The sequence below is a fragment of the Crocodylus siamensis genome, chromosome 1 (genome assembly GCF_052110815.1).
Source record: "Crocodylus siamensis isolate JL-2025a chromosome 1, ASM5211081v1, whole genome shotgun sequence".
NCBI classification, from domain to species: Eukaryota; Metazoa; Chordata; order Crocodylia; family Crocodylidae; genus Crocodylus; species Crocodylus siamensis.
In genome coordinates, this window is record NC_143395.1 from 393,784,825 (window position 1) to 393,808,927 (window position 24,103).

The 24,103-nt window shown below is 43.7% G+C and overlaps 1 protein-coding gene across 1 annotated transcript; it reads left to right on the plus strand.

The window, feature by feature from the left end:
• Nucleotides 1-8,903: 8,903 nt before the first annotated feature.
• On the plus strand, nt 8,904-17,051 carry LOC149875247 (neutrophil collagenase-like). Its single transcript, XM_090031762.1, has 10 exons — nt 8,904-9,029; nt 10,497-10,741; nt 11,071-11,219; nt 11,338-11,463; nt 12,161-12,322; nt 12,852-12,969; nt 14,323-14,456; nt 15,188-15,347; nt 16,423-16,523; nt 16,753-17,051. Exons 1-10 carry the CDS (start codon nt 8,925-8,927, stop codon nt 16,851-16,853), a joined length of 1,401 nt encoding a protein of 466 aa, XP_089887888.1. The 5' UTR covers nt 8,904-8,924; the 3' UTR covers nt 16,854-17,051.
• Nucleotides 17,052-24,103: the final 7,052 nt, after the last annotated feature.

Consider the following 24,103-nt stretch of genomic DNA (forward strand, 5'->3'; position numbering starts at 1 on the left):
AGCCCCCAGGGGGATGCATGTCCCCATAGCCCCCACCCCAGAGGCACAGTCCAAATGACCTCCTCCAGGGGTAGAGAAGACTGAGACCTCTGCTGCAGAGACAAGTAAGACTCTGCAGGGAGCCAGCTGGGCCAAGAGATCTCCCCTGGCTGGGCCCTCCTGGAGGGGTTCCCAAGTGCCACCTCCCACCAGCAGGGACCAAGGGCAAGGGCAGTGGGAAGGGCTCCCCTTCAGCTTCCTCCACAGCTGGGGGTGGGAAGGGCAAGGGCCCTGCCCCCAAGCCTAGACCACCAGCACCTGAGGGAACAAGGTATGCTAACCAGCCAGTGAACCCACTCAGCCTGTCCCTGGCCCTAGTCCTGGCCCCACCAGTGTGACTCCCCAGTGGGGGAACTGCAGTTATGAACAGGCGGCTGTGGGGTGGCTCACAGCTGCAGGGCCTGGATCCTCCACTATAGGCTCTTCCAGCTTGGGTGGCAGGGCCCCCTTTCCAGCACTAACCCACAGGCACAGGGTGAAGTGTGAACTACCTGAGCAGGAAAACCTGCATTTTGAGACCTGGGTGCAGACCCTGGCTTGAGTGGTGAGGCCCCCCCAAGATCGTGGCAGCCTCCTGCTTCCTTGACAAGGGGGTCTTATTCCTTGCATCAGAGGCTGCTGCACAAAAGGTGATGGAGAGGGGACTCATGGTGGAGGACAAGTATGTCCCCCTCGAGCCCCTTGAAAAGCTGGGGACCTGGGTGGTCCTCAGCTCCGTCCCTTCCTAAATCCTTAATTGGGCCCAGCCTCCCCAGCTCCAAACCCTGGGCAGGATGAGTGCCCCATGGGCTGGGCAGGGAAGATGTCTGCTTGTCCCACTGGCAAAGAAGTCTGCTCGTGCATCCAGCTCCTCCAGGAGATGGACTGCAGCTCCCACTTCTGTGCCCTGGAGAGGATATGGGGGATCAAGAAGTACACCACCTGCTTTCTGGTGGGTAACAGCACCCCGCTCACGAATCCAGGTGAGATGCGCCAGCATGCGCGAGCCTTCTATGAAGATCTCTTCTCCCTGGAGCTGACTGATGCCAAAGCCTGTTGGAACCTATGGGAGGGATGCCTACAGGTCAGCACAGGTGAATGGGACTGGCTGGTAGCTCCTCTGACCCTGGCCAAGTTTTCGGCCACCCTCCACCTGATGCCTGGCAACAAGATGGTGGGCATCTATGGGCTGATTGCAGAGTTCTACTGGGCCTTCTGGGATGTCCTTGGCCTGGACTTTGCTGTGGTTTGGGTCAAATCCAAGGGAAGTGAGGAACTCCCCGTGTCATGACAAGAGGGTTGAAGTGGGATCCCCATGACCTGAGGAACTCGCATTCCATGTCTCTCCTCTGCATGAACTACAAGGAGGACCTTGCATGGACTACAAGGAGGGCCTCTTGCTGCACCTGCGGTCCATGCTGGTGGACGTGATCCATCCAACCAGATGTACATAGTGCTTGAATGTTCCATCTTTGACAACCTGTACCTGGTTTGGGACCTTCTTCTCCTGTACTGTCTTTCATCCTCCTGTCCTTGGACCAGGAGAAGGCATTCAACAGAGTCAATCATGGATACATCACAGGCATGCTGCAGGCCTTTGGCTTCGGGCCCCACTTTGTTCAGGGTCTTCAGGTGCTGTACACCTCTGCAGAGTGTTTGGTCAAGCTCAACTGGACCCTGAGAGAGGCCATCCCACTCAGGTGAGGGGTGCATCAAGGCTGTCCGCTATCAGTCCAGCTGTACGCCTTGGCCCTGGAGCCCTTCCTCTCCCTCCTGTGGAGGTGAGTGGTAGGGTTGATGCTCCAGAAGGCAGCAGTGTGACTGGTCCTGTCAGCAATTGCTGATGACATGCTCCTTGTGGTCCAGGACTTGGGCGGTCTGGCATGGGTGAACGCCTGACAAGCATTGTACTCGGTGGTCTCCTCTGCCTGGGTCAACTGGGTCAAGAGCTTTGGCCTGACTGTGGGTGATGGGTGGCAGGTGAGCTAATTTCCCCTGACACTCCATGGGATCCACTTGAGTGTGGGCTCACTGCTCTACCTGGGGAGTCTACCTGTCCCTCATGAACCCCTCCCCACTGGAGAACTGGTACCAGGTGGAGGTAAAGGTGGTGGAGCAGCTCTGGGCATGGGCAGGACTCTTGAGATGTCTCTCCCTGCATGAGATGTCTCTCCCTGCAGGCACAGCTGGCTGTGACATGGCACTGTATGACTCAAGTTCTGTACATGGTGAACAGGCCTGGCCTGGCCTGCTAGCGCATGGCTTTCATACACCGTAGGAGCCGGGTGGGGGGGGCCCTCCACAAAGTGTGCAGTGGAACCCGCACACTGGTTCAGCCTGGCACGGCTAGCTAGCACGGCTTTTCAGTGGACTGGGAGAGGTGTGGCTCTGGAACACGTGGCTCCTGAACAGAGGCATGCTAACTGTGTGGTCTGGGCTGGGTTGGGTCAGGCTGGTAAGGTGCATTTTCCATGAGGCTTAGGTGGCTGTGCATAGCCATGGCCATGGTGCATCACTGCCTGAGCCTCATGGAAAATATGCCCCACTGGCCCAACCCGAACCACCTGGCCTGGTCTGTGCAGCTAGCATGGCTCTGCACAGGAGCCATGTGTCCCAGAGCTGTGCCTCCCAGTCCACTGCAAAGCTGCATTAGTGAGCCACACCAGGCTGGATCCTGCTACATGCCTCCTCCCACATGCCCCACAGGTCCATTAGTGCTGCCGCCGGAGGTAGGATCTGGTTCGGTGTGACAGGCATTCCCCCTGAGTGCCTCTGGCCCCTTGGGTGATAGCACTACATGTGCTATAAGCAGCACATGTGGTGCAAGCTCTGAGCTATTCAGGGCTGCGCCATGCTGTGGGGGAGACAGGAAGCCAGCAGCAGCTCTGAGCACCCTACATCTAGTGCTGTTGTGGGGGTGAGTTATGGGCCCTGTGTGGGGGGGCTGGGACCCTGGGGGGAGGTGTGACCATGCAAGATGGCTAAGATCCTGCAGGGAGGGGCTGTGACCCTGGAGGGTAGCTGGGATCCTGCAGGGTAGTTGGGACCCTGCATGGAGGGGCTGGGACTCTGCAAGGAGGGTCTGTGGCCCTGTTGGGGGGGCAGTCCATGTGCTGAGTGGGGTGGGGGCTGAGCCAATTGGCTGGCCAGGCCCCAGAAGCTCCTGCCTGTTTGTCCCTTCACTTACTGTGGGCTAAGGTCCACCCAGCTAACTAGTTGCCCCTTTTCATGGGCAATGGATGAATGGGACAACTGAATTTCTTGGAACAAAAAAAGCAAATGAAAGGGTGGTGGGTGGTGGGTGGGTCAAAGGGTCAAAACATGAAAATAAGTGCTTCTGAGGGGGACACTGAGCAGGAGCCCCCAGGCTGGGCCCACTGGTCCTCAAAAGCATTCAACAAGCCAGTGGACACCACCCAATGGTGCTCTGCCCAGAAATGTGCACGGATGAGTGAGAGGAATGTGGCCCAACAGTCCCTGGGCACCTTCCCTGCCACAGCTTCCTTCTTGATTATGTACAGGGCCCACTTGGCCAGGGCCAGGAGGAGGTTAACCAGGAGATCCTATGACTTGGTTGAAAAGAGGTCCTGGTAGAACTCTGGCAGCCCTTGCAGGTCCTGCAAGGAGAAGCCCTGGAGGCCTAGGAGCTACCAGTCATATCAGAGCCCCCAGAAGTGGCAGAGGAAGGTGTGTCCTAGGTGGCCCCATGCCATGTGGCTACCAATACCATTTAATGGACCTGACTGTGCCTACCAACACCATATAATGGACCTGACTGTGCAGTCAAACCAGGCCCTGGCCACCCTCCTGGATGGGGAGGCTCAGGACCTCAGCAGTGACCCAGTGCCATCCTGACCAGAATAATTCCAGCACCTGTCTCTGGAGCCCAGCCAGGACCTCAGGGGGCAGAGGCAGAGTGTGTAAGCAGTGCCAGAGCATGGACAGGACCAGGTGGTTCAACTCCACCTGCTGCCTGCTGCTGCCAGTGCCACGGGGGCCAGGTGGGGGACCAACATCCCCCCCAACTTTTCACACCCTCCAACATCCCCCACCACTCCTCACACCCACCCACACCTACCCAAACCTATAAACCCTGCCACCCCTACATTCCTAACTTACCCATGACAGTGTCCAGGTCAGCAGGAGCACCATAGAGATCCTCTGGTCAGAAACCAGAGTGTCTTTCTTGGATGACTGACTCGTGGTTTACCTCAGGGCATGCTTCCGGACCATGCCCTGACCTGCTTTTTTCATCTGGGTTTCATTTTGGTACCTGGATATCCAGGTACCAAATTTTGAGCCCACATTGCAAATATGCAGCATGGAGAACATTTTTTTGTTCCTGGCATGCATCTTGTGGCATCTCAAACTCCTTTGAGACACTGCAGGAAGCACATGCGTGCTCGTCTGGATGTACCCTAACCCTTCAGAATTCAGACAGTTCAGGATTCACACTGTCACTACTTACATTTCTTTACATTCTTTAGCTTTTGCTTTTATTTCCCAGTGCTTTCAACATACTTTCAGATTCTTGACAATAATTTGTGTTTTTTGCTACCATTTTTGTTCATTTGTGTTGGGCCAGCACAGTTTTTTTCCTGTATTTCTCACAGAATTGGGTTTAAGAACATAGAAACATAGAACTAAAAGGAGTGTCTTTGGTCATCAAGACCAAAGGTCTTTAAGTCCCCCATTTTGTATCAAAGGAAACTGGGTGATATAATCTCATAAACTGATCAAGCTCCAGTCTAACAGTATTCTGATTTTTGTCCTCTATTTTTGACCTACTGCTCCAGAATCTCACTATTTTGTTAGAGGCTTTTCATTTCCACCTTGTATTTGTTTTTGATGATTTTATACCTTTTTGTCCTTCAGCCAACATTGACTTTTAGCAAAAGTAATTTTTTCCTCCCTGGTGTTCATTCCAGGATGCATTCAGGGATAGCAATTACATCCTTTCTCAGTCTTTGTATTCCTTAGTTAGACAAGTCAAGCTTTTCCTGTCTCTCCTATGGTGTTATATAGTCTGTCCATTCTTTTGGTCATCCTAGTAGTCTTTCTTTTCACCTTTGCCAGCTGGAATTAATTTTTCCTGGTTATAGGTGGCCAGAGTTGTACACCTTATTTCAGCTGAGGTGGTAACAATGACATTGATTCTCCCCTCTCTCTCCTAGGAATACCTCACCTGATGCATTTTAGGATTGCATTTGCCTTCTCCCTGAGAACATCACATTAGCCATTGTGATTGGCTGTTACCCCTGGGTCTTTTACATCCCCTGTTATTTCCAAAGGATGAGCCCCAAGGTTATAACAGAAGTTCTTATTGTTAGACCCTAGATACATATCCTTGCCACCTTAAACCATTAACATTCCACCCATTTCTATTATGCAAGTCCTCAAGCTTTTCCTCTGTGTGATTTTCAGGAAATGTTATGACCAGAGACCTACTTTTCAGCACTGAAAATATTAAAGGTCAGTCTCAAGACCAATGATAATTTTAATTTTCTCAGTCACAAGTGGATACCTCCCTTGTGCGTGCTATGGGCATTCATACAAGTAACATCCATTCCCAGCAGACAGAAATGAAATCCTTTCACCCAGACATTAGCAAATCTCTAATCAGAAATAATTTAATTAAAGCTAGTTGAAAAATTGAGGGTAAAAAAAAGTCATTTTAAGTCAAATAAACCTGAACACTTTTGGAATGTTCTATGAAACAAAATAAATTAATCCAGTATAGACCATTAAAATAGTTTAGATGAAAAAAAAAATACCAGCCCTAGTAAAGAAAAAACATTCAGAATTATAGGAAATTCTCACTATATTTGTAGCATTTTCTAGCTTTACTTATCAACTTAAGATGAAAGAGTACCATCCTGAGCCTAATTAGTGATCCATCATGCTAGGTATCTAATCTCCAGTAGAGGCAGACATGACATAATGGAGAAAAAGTACAGGAAACCATGTGATGAGCATTATGACATGGACTGTTTGTTAGATAAATATCTTCCTAACCATAAACAGGTAGGTATCACATTATTCTGTGTAAATTAGATCCCAACTAACATTTTAAACACATGTGGATCAAATTTTTAAATTGCTGCTCCACCTATACAGGTTTCCTTCAATTTATATGGTTCTATATATGAGAATTCACTCTTATGCAATCACCCTTTTTCAGCCCAAAATTCCTTATATGTAAGGTAAATTCACTCTTATGCAATCAGGGCTCCACTTGGGCTCACTCACGCCAGCCTCTGGGCTGTGCTGCACCATGGTGCAAGTAGGTGGTGTTGGCTGCCCCTGGGTCTGCTGCAGCAGCTGGGATGAGTGGGGAAAAATGGAGCCCGAAGAGGTTTGGGGCATGATACAGCTCAGTGGCTACAGGCAGCTGGTGTGGGCTGCTCTTGAGGCTGCTGCAGCAGGGACTGGGGTGACCAGGGAGAAGTGGAGGCCCCAGCCTGCAGCAGGCAGCAAGGCAGTGTGAACTGTGAGTGGGTGCAAGGTGCAGGAAGGGAGCGGGCAGGTCTTGCTACTATGCACCCCCCTCCCCAGGCAGACTGCAGGCTGGGGGGCTGTGCCAGGTTCTTCCTGGGGGTAAGCAGGCCCCCAGATATGCTCGTGGGAGAACGGCAGGCTATCACTGCAGGCTGGGGCCAGTGGCACCACTGGGTCAACGGCTACGGCGAGTTTTGGGGTGACAGCAGCCCTACTACCAGCGCTGCCACCACCACCCACCTGGAGTGTAGGGAAGAGCCCAGTGCCACTGCCTGCCCCAACCTTACTTGCAGGAATGAGGCAGTGGTGCTAGGAGGAGGGCTGCTGCCACCCCAAAATTTGCTGTAGCCCCCCAAAGCTGCCCATCGAACACCAGGGAGAGCCTGGTGGAGCCACCAGCTCCAGCCTGCAGCAGCAGCCTGCTGTCATCCTGCACACAGGTCCAGGGCCCACACCCCCCCTGGGAAGAGTCCGGCAGAGCCCCCCAGCCCACGGCTCTCCGGGGGGAGTGTAACAGCAAGAGCCATGCCCCCGCCACCCCATGTCCTGCACCCCGCACCCACTCACAGTTCCTGCCAATTTGCTGATTGCTGCAGCCCCAGGAGCAAAACCGCTGCGCCATGCCCCACCCCTTGTCCCAGCCTTACTCCCTGCCTCCCACACCGTTGTGGGAACGTATCCCTATCCATTCCATTGTAAACTGGGTTCTCTTTATGTGAATTTGATTTATGCACCTTTCTCCAGGAATGCATGTACAGTATATATCGAGGGAAACCTGTGTTATGTTTCTCATGAATTTGTTTGATTCTATACGACTTAATAATGTATGGATACAAGAATGTGTGTAAGTGTACAAGCTTTTATTGATCAAAGTATAATCTGGATAACAGTTAAAAACAACTAAAATGAATATAAAGAAGTGTTTAGTTATTGTCATTTTATGATAAGATAAGGGATTTATTGGAGGAAAGTAATTCAGGGGATTTGATTTATCAGGATCTAAGCAAACTGTTAATACCATGCCTCATGAAAAATTACTAGCCACATTTGAGATGATGGGAATCAATGTTACAATCATGGGGTTGATAAGGAGTTGTCTCAAAAGGAGAGTACAACGTGTAGGGTCCTACCAAATTTGTGGCTGTCCCCCCGATTTTATGGTCCAAACACAGTGCTGGTAGCCATTTTCATGGAGGGGTGCAACAGCCCCCCACCCCACACACACACATACACATCTGATTGGCTGAGGGACCCCAGAAGTCCTGTCCTTCCCCAGAGATAGACATATGGCTGTGTATCAAAGGGCAGGGCTTCTGGGGCCTCTCGTCCAATCACAGGCGTGAGTGATCTGCCACGCTCTGAAGTGAAAATCTGCCACCCTTCTCTCCCCTTCTGCCTCCCCCCTGCTTCAGGACACCAGGGCTTCCCATCAGCTTCTGTTTTTGCAACGCTCTTTTTTTTTCCAGGCTGATTGCTGTTTTTGTGCTTTTTGAGAGTCCCCACGCTTTTTGGCAGGGACTGCACTTTTTCATGGGAGACCTACCAATTTTGCTTTCCCATGAAAATCGTGAAATCACAAATTTGGTATGTCCCTAACTATAAGTTATGGCAAAACATGAGTTATCTAACTGTGTAAAAGTTCCTGGTGGTGTTCCTCCAGCATCAGTCTTGGGATCTATCCTGGAACTGGAGCTAGAGATGTTTGCCTGAAATTTGCCCTTAATAGTTATTGAGTGTATTAGCCAATACTGTATCCGTCTACTATGTATGGCTGAGGTGCTGATTCAAACATCCTTCGGTGGTTAGAACATGGGTCTCCTGCTATGTACAGTTGTTACACAACTATTACTCAGACCAAAGCCATGATTTGTGGCAAGAAGTGTGCAAGCACAGCACAAATGAGGATCTCTGCCTCAAAACCAGAGCCTTTGAGAACACAGGAAAGCTTTGGGAACCTGTGTGTTAAAGTCACAAAGCCTGTTCACAACATTAAAGATAAGCAAGCACTTGAGTTCCTGCTGTGTTTGCTTAGTTTTTATTAATTTATGTTACTGTACATGTTTTTATTTTATTTTCTGAAAGTGTGTTAGAACTTGGATGGGAAATAGAATAAATTGGGAAAGAAAAGAATATGAAGTCACAGTAATATTTTATTTGTAAATCTCTTCCTTCTGTATTAAACCACTAAAAGATTGCAAAAGGGGAGAGGGCTGGAAACTGTGTTAGGTAAGTCATATTGCAGACTATTTTGATGATGAAATTAGATGCATCATTACTTTTTTGGGTACTAAAAGGATATTTGACACCATGAGTCAAGCCCAGCTGATGTATACATTTGCTATAAAAAGAGAGCGATTTGAGAGATGTGTGCAGTAGTTTGACAGCAAGCAGTAAACAGAAGCATCAGAATGACTATAAGAAAGAAGAGCCTTCCATTTTTGCTGCTAGCATGCGTGGCGTTCTCTTCTAGTGCTCCTGTGACTCCCGAAGATGACACAACAAGGTTTGCAGAGGTAAATACTTGCTATGGCTTCTAAGTTCTCTATCTCAGAATTAATATGTTTTGTAAAAGAGATTTAATAAATGTCATATTGCACCTCTTTTCCTTTTTTAATAAATCAGGATAGTTAAGAGGTATCAAGTTCTGGGGGTTTAAAAGAAACACTTTTCTTCTGTTCCTTTATTCTGACTTCAATAACACTATTTGGCCAAAAAAAAAAAAAAATTCTTCAGGTTTTTTTTTTAATTACAATTCCTGCTGCCAAATGCAGCAAAATGAAGTGAAAATATAACAGGAATATGCATTAGTGTTTTCTTTCAATCAGATTTCTTTGCTTCCATATATTCAACAAGGCACTCAAATTAGTACCAAGCCTTAAGTCAGTGGCCTGAGTAGTCTCAGTGATTTCCATGGGACTGCTCACTCATTTAAAATCAAGCTAATTATAGTTAATCAGATCATTAATGCAACACACCCTCCACCAGAAAAAACCCAATCCTAAACCCACTTAGAGCTATAAATATTTTTATATCTTGTTGAGATGTGATCATACCTATTTACTAGGAACATAATTCAAGAGAGACATAAATAAATAGCATCAGATCCTATATCCGTATTTATTTGCCAAAACTGATACCTAATTTTCCAAAATTCTCACCATCCAGATGCATCCACTGGATTTCAAGGATGCATTATTAATATGGGATAGTTCCTAACACTAATGGAGCCAAAATAAGAGCTGCAGAAGTTTATCACAATTAATAAAAATCCAACTGGAACTTAGGGAGGAATTTTAATTTTTTATTTTTGGGGGCTTTTTGGCAAAATCTTTCTTTGGTGGGGAAGAAACATAGATATCAAGAAGATGCCCATCCGAAATTTCCCCTGGTCATTTAACTAAGTCATTAAAAACACAGGCAGAAGGCAGAGTAGATTTGCACCTTTTAGACTAAACAAATCAGAAATGTACAGCATAAGCTTTCATAAGCAGGAGGCTTATTTAATCAAAGGCTGCTGTAAATGACAACTTATGCTACAGACCTCTGATTAATTAGTCTATAAGGTGTAAATCTATTCTACCTCTTGACTGACTTCAGACTAGCATAGTTAACTACCATTTTAAAAATGTAGTTAATCCTGGAAACAGGCCCCAAACAAGCGGGATTTAAGTCAGAATTGTTTCGATGTTTGAAACAATGTGCAATGTGCTGGCAGGGCAGTTAAGGTATGCTATTCTGCTCTGGAGGCATGAGCACGAGCTCTATACCAGCCCCTGCCGATGGCTGCCTCTAGTCAATCCATGGGTACCTTCGGGTTTGGGAGTCAGAAGTGGCTAGATGGGATGCTCTGCCTTGGGTGTTGTCAGCTACAGAAGCTGGTGTGTTAGAGCCATGCTAGCTTTATGGCTGCCAGGCTGAGGTAAAACTATGATCTTTCATAATCACTCATGCCCTCAACTACTGCTCTTGTTTTTTGCCAGGATTACCTAAAAAAATTCTATAGTCTGAAAACAGACGTGCAGCCTCATTTTCGGGGAAAGAACATTGGGGCTGTATCTGAAACACTCAAGGAAATGCAGTCATTTTTTGGACTGAAAGTGACTGGGAAGTTAAATGATGAGACTATAGAGATGATGAAGAAGCCCAGATGTGGTGTGCCTGACATGGGCGACTACGTTCTAACAGAAGGGCATCCAAAGTGGCCAACAAATAACTTGACATACAGGTAACAGTTCTCTAAGCAACTTGTGGAGCAACATATTAAGGCCCAAACTTGCATATATGTGGGCCTAAAGATCCAAAGCTAGGCTCTCCTTTCTGGAATTCAGCACCAAGAAAAGTATCTTGGTACTCTAAGGAAGGAGACTAACTTACTGAAAGTTAGGAGATGTAAGTACGCAGGATTTGAAAGTCAAGCTGCTTCTTCCATTACTAAAGCATGCACGGAAGAGCTTTTTGGCAGTAAATACAAAAGATTTTTACTACAGCAACATATTGCCAATAATAACCCGCAAGTGTCAATGTTCATAGACTAATGTTTGCTTTATCTTAAAGGATTATAAACTACACACCTGACATGAGCCCGGCTGATGTGGATGAAGCTATCAAACAAGCATTTGAAGTCTGGAGTAACGTGTCCCCAGTGATATTCAGAAGGATCAAGGATGGAGAAGCAGATATAATGATCTCTTTTCAATATAGGGGTGAGACATAAACCATGAGATTACAATGTCATACTTAGGTAGTTATCAAGTAGTCATTAGCCATCCTCAATTATAGACACAATTGAGATATTAATTAAATAAGTACTTCTTTTTTTAGATCATGGGGACAATTCTCCCTTTGATGGACCTAATGGGATACTAGCTCATGCTTTTCAGCCTGGCCTCCGGATTGGTGGAGACGTTCACTTTGATGAGGAGGAAACTTGGGCAAAATATAACACGGGTAAGGTTTGCCTTGCTGACCTTGTTTGTTCAGGTGAAATAGTATTTTCCTTAATGAGTTGTTCCATTGACTTTAGGTATTACTGTATGGGAGCAGAGTAGCAGGGAGTTTCCTTCTCCCTTCTTCAATAGATTCCTTTGAAGGAAGCAGTTCTTCAAGAAGATGCAGTTATATGGGATTCATGCTGGGTTTTTTTCTGTGGTGTTTTTTATGAACACTTAGAGTAAAGAAACTGGCACTGAGAAAAGTTACTTTGGCAACCTGAAGGGGTTTTCTGTTTTCTGTATGTCTTTGAACTGCAGGGTCTAAAACTAACTGGTGTCTTTGGCCATTATTGCAATTCTCCTCTCCAACATTTTGGCATAAATAAATCAAATGTAGTTAATGGACCACAATTCTTTTCATAGGAATTAGACCCAGTTAACCCCCTGCATAAATTAAAGATGTACTATGGTGTGTTATGGAAGATGGCAGTAGGAGAAGCAATAAGAGGAACTTGGGGATTGTAATTAGTCCTTGATAGGTCTATGTATTCATATAACTATTCTCTTTCTACTCTACCTGTTTGGGCTGTAGTGTTTGCAGAATGAATGAAAGCTTCTTTGGTCAGTCACAAAGTTGTTTCCCATTTTAAGCACACACACCACAGATTCAAAAGAATCTCACTTATTTGAATGACTTTATCTTTACTCCTCAGGCTACAGCTTGTTCATTGTTGCTGCCCACGAGCTGGGCCATGCCCTGGGTCTGTCTCATTCTACTGATCCTGGAGCTCTGATGTACCCCACTTATGCTTACACAGACCCTAAAAAATTCCACCTCCCTCAAGATGACATTAATGGCATTCAAAGCATCTATGGTAAGAAAATCAACATCTGATGATTCCCTGGTTTGATATTGATTTTACAGAGAATATTACTAAACAATCACCCAGAAAAAGTAATGATAATAGAGAGGGAAGGGACCTACTAAAGTAATCTAATTCATTCCTGTGCACTACACAGGGTACCTATACCAAAATCTGACAGATGTTTGTCTATTTGCTCTTAAACCTTCAGTGAAGGAAATTATACATCTTCCAATAATACACCTATTCCAAGAGCACTCCAAATTTTCCTGACCTGCAGTTAAAGGAAGGTTGGTGATAATCCTATCGGTCATCCTTCAGGATCCTATGATCCCAAAGCCCAGTTCTCCTGCAAACCCATCCCTGCAGCTTATAGCAGCTTTGTATGTGCTGAACTTCCTCTGTGCTAGATTTAGAAAACCAAAAGACCTGACATTTTCTAGAAGAACCCTGATTCAGAGACTGTCCCTTAAAGACCATTTTCACTGGTTTTCAAGATCATTTTTACATAATATTAAATTCTTCCTTAATCCTCATGTAGGAAAATCTCTGAAACCTGTTCAACCAACTGGACCCTCAACTCCAGTAACATGTGACCCTAATTTGTCTTTTGATGCTGTTGCTACTCTGCGTGGAGAAATGCTGTTCTTTAAGGGCAGGTAAAGTCAACAAGCTTGTGGTGTGGTTCATTGTACTGCAGTACTGAGAAGGAAACAAAAATGCAAAAAAAGTAATGTGTATCACTTGCAAAGAGTTGCCTGCATTCTGAGCAGGCACTTTGGTGTTACCTAGCTTTTATCTAAACTGTGGCATAATTCTTTGATTCAAAGGGGCTGTGTCAAGTGGTGAAATAGCCACTGACCACTGTATCATAGAATCATAGAATTATAGAAAACTATGGTTGGAAGGGACCTCAGGAGGTCATCTAGTCCAACCCCCTGCTCAAAGCAGGACCAGCCCCAGGCTTTGTCTAGCTGAGTCTTAAAAACCTCCAAGGACAGAGACTCTACCAACCTCTCTGGGTAATTTGTTCCAGTTCTTTACTAACCTCTTCAGGAGAATTTTTTTCCTGATATCTAACCTCAGTTTTCTCTTTTCCACATTAAATAAGCCAGTTCCCTCAGTCTCTGTTCATAAGTCATGTGCCCCAGCCCCCTCACCATTTTTGTTGCCCTCTGCTGGGCTCTCTCCAATTTGTCCACATCCTTCCTGTAGTAGGAGCCCCAAAACTGGACACAGTACTCCAGATGTGGCCTCAACAGCGCTGAATAGAGGGAAATAGTCACTTCCCTCAAAATATAAGGAATTATAAGCACTTCCAGTGAAAACTAAAATCTAGACCTGCCAGTCCAGTGTGTGTGAATCCTGGACTAGCAGTCTACTTGTAGTACCTGTGAGAGAAATTTGAACAACTGGTACATCATAGTACCCTTCCACTTCTCCTTTTCAAAAGAGGAAGTAAGAGGATTTCTATTTGAATTATAAACTGAATCATAAGTTAAGACTTGAATTTCTAGAGATCATATTTCTACTTTATTACCTGTTGCTTGCAGTTATTAAGTTAGTCATTATATATTAATGTCCTTTAAGAAAGAAAATTCTCATAATTACGGAAGACCCCAAATTTTTCTGTCTTATACATCTGGTCTGCTAATAAGGGCTGGTGGAAGTAGGTCAGGGCACCAGTTCAATCCCTGATAAAACCATTTCTCATTATGTTGACTTCAACTGATATTAGAGCAGTGGTAAACTTATCATTTGCAATAATGTAGTATGAGGGAAAACCTGGGCTACCAACTCTGTAATGAACCTGGTGCACTCTAGGTCTGCAGCAATGAGAAACTTTAGTCTTCATCACAAAAGTCACTCAAGAATTAGGTCAATGAAGTTGTAGCTGTAGCAGACTTGTGTCCTTCCTACAGACCACGCACTAGAAGGATTTAAATGACTCGTTATGTTACATTTCTGGCTAGAGTGGAACTGCTTTAATGTGCAAATTATATCTCAATCAGATATTTCTGGCGCAAGCATAGCCAGATACCAGAGATTCAGATGAACTTTATCACTCTATTCTGGCCAACCCTGCCATCTGGAATTCAAGCTGCTTATGAAAATGTTGAAAAAGATCAAATTGTTGTTTTCAAAGGTAACACTATCTGAAATTCTTTGAATATATGAATTTGCTGTAATTAGGTTACTTCACAGAAAATACAATTAAGAAAATCTATCCTGGTTCTCTTTAGATGAAACTTCATTTAAATAACATGACTTTCAACCAGAAATGCCTTTTCTAAACTGAAAATGTTTATTTGAGTAGCTCAGTAACAGCTTTGAATTAATACACTCATAGTCAGTTGTAGGTTAAATTACTATCAGAGGTTTTGGAAAGGACCTATAAGGGCTGGAAGTTAAAGAAGGATTTTGTATCAACAACATTACTTAAAGGTTTTGAGAAAAAGAGGGTTTTGATCCTGAGACCCTACCTTTTAAGTGAATAACAAACCAGAATTGCAGGGGAATTATTCAGTCAAACAAGGTGAAGAAATTTGAAAACTTCAAATTTTTACTTTTGCAGAGTTCAGTTAGAACTATTGAGGGGACTTCTGATTCAAAAAAAGTTTAATGAAAATTTGGGTAATGATTTTTATACAAGTTCAAAGAAAAAATATTGAATAAAATACAACATCTTCCACAGGATCTGAAAAGTGCTAAACTTACTGACAATTTTTTTATGAAAAATATTGTTTTAGGAACAAAGGCATTTGTTTATTAAAACAAATCTAAATTTGAAATATTTCAATGAAATTACAATTAGAAATTATAATCAGTATTATCAGAATCAGCTGATGAAACGTTGATTTGTATTTTTCTTTGCAGAGAACAAATACTGGGTTCTCAATGGATTTGATGTAGCCCGTGGTTACCCCAAAAGAATTCATCAGCTGGGCTTTCCAAACACTGTTAAAAGAATTAATGCAGCTTTCAGTGATAACAATACAGGAAAAACATATTTCTTTGTAGCCAACAAGTACTGGAGGTAAGATGTAATATTCAGCAGTTTTAAGATATGTTTTCATTATGAGACTTGAAGAATGATTACATGAAATAATTCAAAATAGCTGGGTTTCAGACAATTAAATAGTTTTTATGGAATTTATTTCCAAATCGTGTAAAAAATGCTACTTTTTCATAGGATTTTTTGACCATTTTACAGTATTCTATATCTGGGATACAACATAATCTTTAGAAAGGTGATTTTCTAGTAAATTCTTCAAGTTTAACCCACAAAGGTGCAATTCCTCCTTGAAATAGCATGAAATTTATTCTTGTTACTCTCAAATTTGGCCAGAGTGAACTCTTGGGAATCCGTCCACATATATTTTTCTATGATTTATGTTGTCTAAGCAATACATTACTTGGTGGAAAATTGTTTATAATTCATGAGAGCGCTGTTAACATTTTCTACAATACGTTGTTCTGAGCTGATTTCCTCATCATAGGCCATTGGTACCCTAGCTTAAGAAAACAGGTTAGGATTCTATTGAATGCAATTTGTGCAATCACAAGATACTAGTACCACTTTCACATACATGCATCATGATTTTTCTTAATAAATAAAATATCATCCCAATGCTACCATAGCATAGACAAATACATTTTCAAAATTAGACTGACAGGCTTCTGCTTTACGCAATGCGGAGGACTGTACTGCTACAGTGTGGGATTATCAAAGCTCTATAAAGGCTAGCAATGTTATATTCCCTTTGGGCAACCTTGCAAAAAAATGCAACTGTTCAGGGCAAAATAATTTCTGGTCCACATTTACTATAGACACAGCATTTACCTCTTCCTGCCCTTTGAGTGAATGTATATACATATACACATACCACGATACATTCTTGAGATGAAATGCTGGTATCATTAGGGATTTTGCCATTCTCTTCAATAGGGCAAAGGTTTTTGTCTCTCTCATCTCATGCACATGCAAACCTAGGCACATAATAGCAGTCCAGTCATTTTAAAGAACGGCAGCATTTCTGTCAGGTCTTGTTTGGCCTTTCTAAAAGTTACTTGCTTATCCATAACTCCTTATTCTATTTGTTTTTATTAAGATATGATGAAAACAGGCAATCCATGGATGAGGGTTATCCAAGAAGCATAATCAGTGACTTTGGAAAGATTGGAAAGGTTGACGCAGCTGTTCAGCATGATGGTAAATACAACAAATATTTACATTTATTACACTACAAGATATGTGCTCCTTTGGAATGAAAAAATATTTTAAAGGGAACTATTATTAATATTTATACAGGTTTACTAAAAACAGGCTTTCTAATACATGAGTATGTACTTCCTGCAAAAGTTAATTTTGTTCTCTAGAAAAAGCTTTGGAAAAAATCTAAAGGGTGACTTCTAATCCTTCAATTTATTTTTCTTTCTAGGCTATATCTATTTATTCCATAGAACAAAACAGTTCCAGTTTGATCCTAAGACCAAAAAAGTTGTCAGTGTCCTGAGGAGCAACAGCTGGTTTAACTGTTAATTGCTTTGATTTCCCTCCTGTATAATACAATAGTTGTATATGACACTGTTTTCAGCTTTTAAAAAGAAAAAGCAGTATTATTTTCTCTGAGACTTTTGTCTGAAAAACTGCAAACTGTAATTTTAATGCAGTTATATAATTTATAAAATGTTTACAGACCAGATTGAAGATCGTCAATAAAATGTATTGTGTTTCCTACTATTGTGATTGTGTCTTTTGATTAGAGCCACTTCTCCAGAGCTCAGTTCTGCCCCCGATACAGACTGACTTAATAGACTGGAGGCAAGGAAATTACAAGGGGCATCAAGAGTCCAACCCTTTCCCCCAAATAAAAAGCAGTGAATGGGAGCACTACATAGTCTCACACTGCATCATGTTACCAGATTTGCCTGCTACTTTGGGGTGTGCTCATTTATTAGGGCTAGGGTCTTGGTAATTCTATCAATGTGTTGCTTGTGTTACTTGTGTTTCTGTATGGAGCTGTATCTCTCCCTTCTGCAAGCCCTCACCCCCAATGGAGCTATCTAGCAGGACTCAGTTCAGTGGGGCTGGGTTAAACTACAGTCAGACACAAGCACACAGTTAAACGGAATACCTCTGAATCCGGCTGGGTGTCCAGATGACACCCTCATGGCCAGCATTCAGTTCATTAGGGCACGTCTGAGCCAAACTGGGTCAATCAGCCTGTACAAGCCGATCCCCTTATGTGTTTCGAATTCAGCACGTCCCAATCTTTTAGCCTCTTGATGAGCAGACCCCACAGTATTTCTGGGCTGCACAGGGATCTTTAGCTTAGGTAAGAAGGGCGTTGCTACAGAGCAAGTGGGGAAAGAGAAGTAAAGAAGGTGAAATATACCCAGTTACCACCAGTTTGACTATAAAAGTTATTTATTGCTAAGTGGATGAAATATATATTGACACTAGTAGTGATAGACGTGCAAAGGAAAAACAAACACAAACAGTCACAGTATACCCTGGTTTCACTAAGTATTTGGGGAAACTTAGCTCAAGCTTAACTAATACAGTTCAAGTTCAGAAAACTATGCTTAGAGAGAGAGAAGAGAAAAGAGAGAGAGAGAGCTGGGATCTCACCAGTCCAAGGCACTCGGGTTGCAAAGCTGACAGGTCAAAGTTCTCAGCACGATCCTTGAAGGGAGATGATCTTCCTCCTGCAGCCTCTCCAGAAGAAAGTGAGTGGTGTCAGCACCCCCACTGCTGCTTCTTTTACAGATTTTTGTACCCCCAGTTCAGCTTCTTTCAAGCATTCGCAATATTGTATATCAAATTGTCTTTTCTATTGACAAGGGGTTATCTGGGTGGAACATCTCAGGAACTTGATTGATACTCAGGAAACATCTACTTGGAGCCAGCTTGACATTCCTACGGATAGCAGATATACTTGATAGGATATCTCCTGGTGTCTTCAGAAACAATAGATTGCAGCATCAGGGTTTTGGATTTTTACTTGCTGTGAACAAGCCTCAGCTTAGCATGACTTTTCCAGATCTTAGTATAGTCTTTTAACAGACTTAAGGCAATTCTTGGAGTGTTCATAACCTGTTATGGAGAGGACTTCCACCAGTTGTCTCGGGAAAAGTATGACAACACTTGTGGTCAGGGCTCCAATGGGCTGGACGCTGTGATGAACCCTGTACCATTGTTCAAATGTTGCCCAGACCCCCTCTGACTCAGTCTATTGCCTCAGCACTCCCTAACCTGGCAACCGAGTTGTAGCCAATTAAGTTTACATAGGCCTCCCATAGTGGGACCAGGGAATGTACGGCCTGAGATGCCCAATAAACTTACTTTTGCTTAGAGGTGTGTGTGTGTGTGTGTGTAGGGGGGTGGGGGGAGGAAGGAAAAGTCCTTTGTAAATCCAGATTAGAACTGGTCTGATAAGTGCTGAGCTGGGTGTGGGGGTTGATCAGCATTTGGATCACAGCTTCCCCATCATGCAGTGCTCCCCTGCTTTGCTGATCCCAGAATTCACTGCAGTCTCTGCTTCAGGTTTTCTGTTCTCCATCTCTCATGTAAATGAATGGTCATCTGTTCCCATCTCAGATGCAAATGAGACCTAGGGCACTTGTTGCACTTTTGTCACCCTTATCTGGAGAGTTTTAAGTGTGTCTCTCACTGCATCTTAATCAGTTTCTGTTTAGGTGAGGGGGGACGATTCTTTGTGAGTCAGACAGTCTGCGTCCTGTGTCAGGGTTCCCCAAGAACATGGAGCTGACAGGTAACAATCATCCTTCATGACCCACTTCAAAATTCCTATGAATTGTTAGGGCTGTACATCCCCACCAGTGAAGCTCCATCCTAAAAGCTGTGCGATTTTTTTTTTATCCCACTGCTCCAGAACCTCATTTTTTTACTGGCTAGAACTCTCTCATTTTTACCTCATGTTTATTTGTAATGAGTTTATGTCTCTTTGGTTTTTTGGAAAAAAAAATATTTTCTCTCCCTGGTGTTCATTCTGGAGTTCATTCTAAGTGAGCAATTATGTTCCTCCTCAGTATTGCTAGGCTAAGAAACCAAGCTCTTTGGGTCTCCTCTGGTGTGATAGGCTCTCCATTCCTTTGCTCATCATAGTAGTCCTGCTTTACATCATCTGCAACTGAATTAATCCCTTTTGGAGATAAGTGGCCAGAACTTTAGATCTTTATTCAAGTTGAGGTTGTAATAGTGGCTTGAACAGTGGCATTCCTATCTCTAATGGAAAAAAAAAAAAATCTGCTGATACATTTTAGGATTGCATTTGCTTTATTCATGAGATCATCACACTGGTGGTTGTGACTGGCTACTATGCATAGTCTTTCACATCCTCTGTAATTTCTAAAGGATGGACCCTGAGCTCATAAGAGAAGTTCTTGTTGTCTGCCACTTACAACTTTGTACACTTTATAGTCCTATAGTCCTCCTTTTTCTATTACATCAGTCCTAAAACACTTCTACTCTCTCTGTGTGAGTTTCAACAACTTTTATGACTAGAATCCTGCTTTTCAGCATTGGAGATATTAAATAGGATCAGTCCCAAGACTGATATCGCTATTAATATTTTTGTTCACAATGAATATGCTTTGCATGTGGTATGGGTATTCATATGGATATCTGTGACAGGACTGGTCCTAGGGGTAATTGTGGTACCTTCTAGGGGCCACCCTAATCCCTAATCCTGCTGGCACTCTAGGTCTTCTGTACATCAGCCTTTCTACATCACCTGCCATGACCTGGTATTCACACTGTACAAACTAGGAGGCTGCTCCTTAGTCTTGGAGTGATCTCACCAGTATCTGACCAACTTAACCCAACCCTTGGTCCATGGACTCTCCATGAGCTAACAGAACCTCCTCTGTTCTCTGCAAGCACCTCTCAGGCCCACCTGGAACTGCTTGCACTCTGCTAGCACAACTCCAACTCTACAGTCACACTGCTCATGACCCTGTTGGTACTAATTAACCTCTAAGAACTCTAATCATGGCCTTCAGCTTCCCCCATAGCCACACCCATAACTTGCGGGTGTCACTCTCTCGTTCATTTTCTTGTATAGGCTTCAGCCCTTTCAGCCTTAGCCCACTAGTTTCTCTGACTGCAGGCCTCTAGCCCAGACCTTGCTGTGGCCTGAATCTTTCAGCTTCAGTCCATTTCTCTCTCTTGTAGCTCACATTCTGGTCCTCCTGGCCTCAACCCACCTCTGGGCCTATGGCCCTTTCTTGGTTTCAGCCCTTATGCACTGGCTAGGCCTTCAGTTTTGGCCCTTTTTCTTGCATCCTTGCATTAAAAATCCTGAATGTCTCTCAGGCACCCTTGTGGGTCCTCCTAAACCCACTCACAGCCATAACGGGGTCCTCCAGTCAGAAACAACCACCAGCAAGTTGGCTGTAGGGGTATTCACTATGCTGCTGCAAAAGACTTTCCCCCAGCATCTTGGGTTCCTTTCTAGGCTTGCAGCTTCCACTCCTTTCCAGCCCAAAACTGGACACAGTCCTCCAGGTAAAGTCTCACCAGTGCTGAATACAGCAGAAGAATCACTTCCATTGATTAGCAAGCTTCTGGTCTACAGTAACCCCCAGATCCTTCTCTGCAGCTCTGCAGCCAACCATTCTTCAGTCTGTATTTGTATATACATTTATTTCATTCCATGTGGAGGACTTTGCATTTGTCCTTGTTCAAATTCCTCTTATTGATTCTGGACCATTTCTCCAGTTTATTCAGCTCTGAATCCTAGCCCTACCCTCCAAAGTGTTTACAACTCCACCCAATTTGGTGTCATCCACAAATGTCCTAAGTGTGCATGCAGTCTCATCATTCAAATCATTAATGAAGTTTCTGGATGCAGGAAAGACCCATAGGGAACCTTACCCTTGATAACTTCTCTCAACTAGACATTGAGCCATTGATGTCTATTCACTGAGCACAATTATCTAATTAGGTATGTATCCACTTTGCAATACTTTTATCTCATCTGTTTCTCTAGGTTGTTAATGAGAATGTTGTGGGAGACAGTGTCAACAGCCTTGCTAAAGTCAAGGTATAGCACATCCATTGCTCTCCATCAACTTACACGGCCTGTCATCTTATAGAAGGAAATCAGATTGATCAGGTATGACTTTCTGTACGAATCCATGCTGAATCTATGCTGGCTCTTCCTGACCACTTTATTCTCCTCAAAATGCTTTGAAATACATTCTTTGAGGACCTATTCTAAGATGTTTCCAGCAATTGAAGTCAGGTTAATTGGTCTGTAATTCCCTGGATCCTCATTCTACCCTTTCTTAAAGATGATGTGATATACCTTAGACCCCTATTCAGCCAGGTGTGCCTTTGAGACACACACTTGCGGTATTCTTACACCTTCATGAGTTCACTTTAGCCCAAAATATGTGGTCTGTCATCTGCTGCTTGACCACTGAGAATGGACTGAGATGCTCTAAAGGTTATCTCCTTAGACTATAATACCTCATCTTCCCATCTTTTAGCATAGGAGATTTTGACAGCTAGTAGAATCACACCCTTCTCCAGTCATATGCTCAAAGGTGATAGATCCCCCCTTCCTTGAAAGAGGCCTATATATATAGCCAAATGCTCTGAAATCATACTTACCGCTAACCGTAAGTATGTTAGAAAGGATAATAAAAAAAATTTACTATAAAAATAAGAGCAAACATAAGAAATCAGTAACGATATGCTGAGATACAGACAGAGAGATAAGAATAAACACTGAAAAGAATACATCAGTACAATGATTTTACCTTATCTCTGAATGTTAACCCTAAACTTTGAGAATGCAGCTCCTGCTCAGCTTCACACATTAGAAAGCAGCTGCTGCTTTTAACCTTCGTCAGGGTCTCCTACAAATTCTCTGGTCAACCTATGTCACTCAGCCCACTAGCATTCCCTTAGGTCCAGAAAACTTCAGACAAAAACTTTCTGTCACGGCAAGGCTTAAGTGTAATTTCTTATCTGGCCATTTTCCTACATTATCCATTGTATTCTTGGGAGTCTACATTATGCATAAAACTTCCTGATGCCCAGATGTGTACCTGTTTCCCAGGCTAGGAGTTTTTTCCAGTCTAATTATGACCAAGAGAATATTTACAACCTTTGAGGATCTCCCAGCACCCTGCTCCCCGATCACAACGGTGGACTGGGAGGTAAGGATCTCCCATCCCCCACGCCCAGATCATGATCTTGGAGCAGGGGCCTTGGAGCTCACTGCTGCTGGGGCAGGGGGACACAGTCCTCACCAAGGCTCCTGTAGCAGAACCCACCCTGGCAGCAGGCAGCTCCCAGGGGCAGGGAGTTATCGCCCTTCCTCCGGTGGACGGCTGACTGGGAGCAGGTTTTGTTTCCAGTCAGACATCTACACAAGTGCCATTGAGCTATTACTAGTCTCGAGTAAATTTGCTACTTGCATTTGCAGATAGTAAATTTACTTAGGTTTAGGGAGATTTACTGTGTAGTAAGCAAAGCACATAATTACTTTGTAGTCAGCTATGCTATTGCTCAGTTAAGCATCTCGTGTAGATGCACCCAATGGCTCTGAAATTATTTAAGTCATTGGGTGAAGGATCCCATCCAGCCCTGCCCACCTAAAAGCAACCATCTCCTCTAAGTAATCCTTAACCTTAGCATCTAAGTAACATAGCTTTGAAAAAGCCTGCCAACCTGAAAGCATCTAGCTCCTTTGAGTAATCCTTAACCATACTACTCAAGGCTGTTTGTCTCCTTCCCTATCTTTTCTGCCAACTGCACTTGTCATCTGTACCTGACTTTCTTCATGAAGACTGAAGTAAAAAAGGCAATAAATCATAGCAAATGAAGGTTAGAAGGGACTCAGGAGGTCATCTAGTCCACTTACCTGCTCAAAGCAGGACCAGCCACAATTATATCATCTCAGCCAAGGCTTTATCTAACTGGGTCTTAAAATCTCTAAGGTTGGTGATTCCAAAAGCTCCCTGGGTAGCCTGTTTCGGTGTTTTACTATCCTCCTAGTAAGAAAGTTTTTTAATATCTAACCTAAACTTCTGTTGCTTAATCCTGAGCCCATTGTTCCTTATTCTATTATGTGCCACCACTGAGAACAGTCCAGCTCCATCCTCTTTGTAATTATGCAGCAGGTAGTTGAAGGCTGCTATTAAATCCTGCTTCAGTCTTCTCTTCTCCAGGTTAAATAAATACTTTAGCCTTGTTTGAATCACACATTCTTCAAACTGCCTTTTGCATCCCATAAGAGACCTATGGTTTCTTTAATTGCTTTGGTTTCTTTTGTTTCTGACATACTTGTAAAACCCTTTTTATGGCTTTTAATGTCCCTTGCCAGTTGCGTATCAGAACATGCCTTGGCCTTCCTGATTTTCTCCCTGCAGACCTGGATACTGGGATACAGGATACTCTTATACTTTTTGCTAGTAATATGATGAATTTTCCACATTATATGGGATTCTTTTTTTGAGTTTCAACTCATTGAAAAGATTGTGGTCTAGTCAGACTGATCTATTGTATATCCTGTTCTTTCGTTATACCAAAACATATACGTGTGAAGTCTAGAGACACCTGAGAAAGAGTGGCAATTTAGCCTATTGCTTGATGACCAGTGTAACATGGCTTTAAAAAAACCTTAGGGCTTATCAAGCAGGATATATGCAGTAAAGAGAAAGAGGTACTAAGGGCATTGGACAATGTACTGGACGACTGCTTTCAAAATCCCATGTACAGTTCTGGTCACTAATATTCAAAAACAATTATTTTAA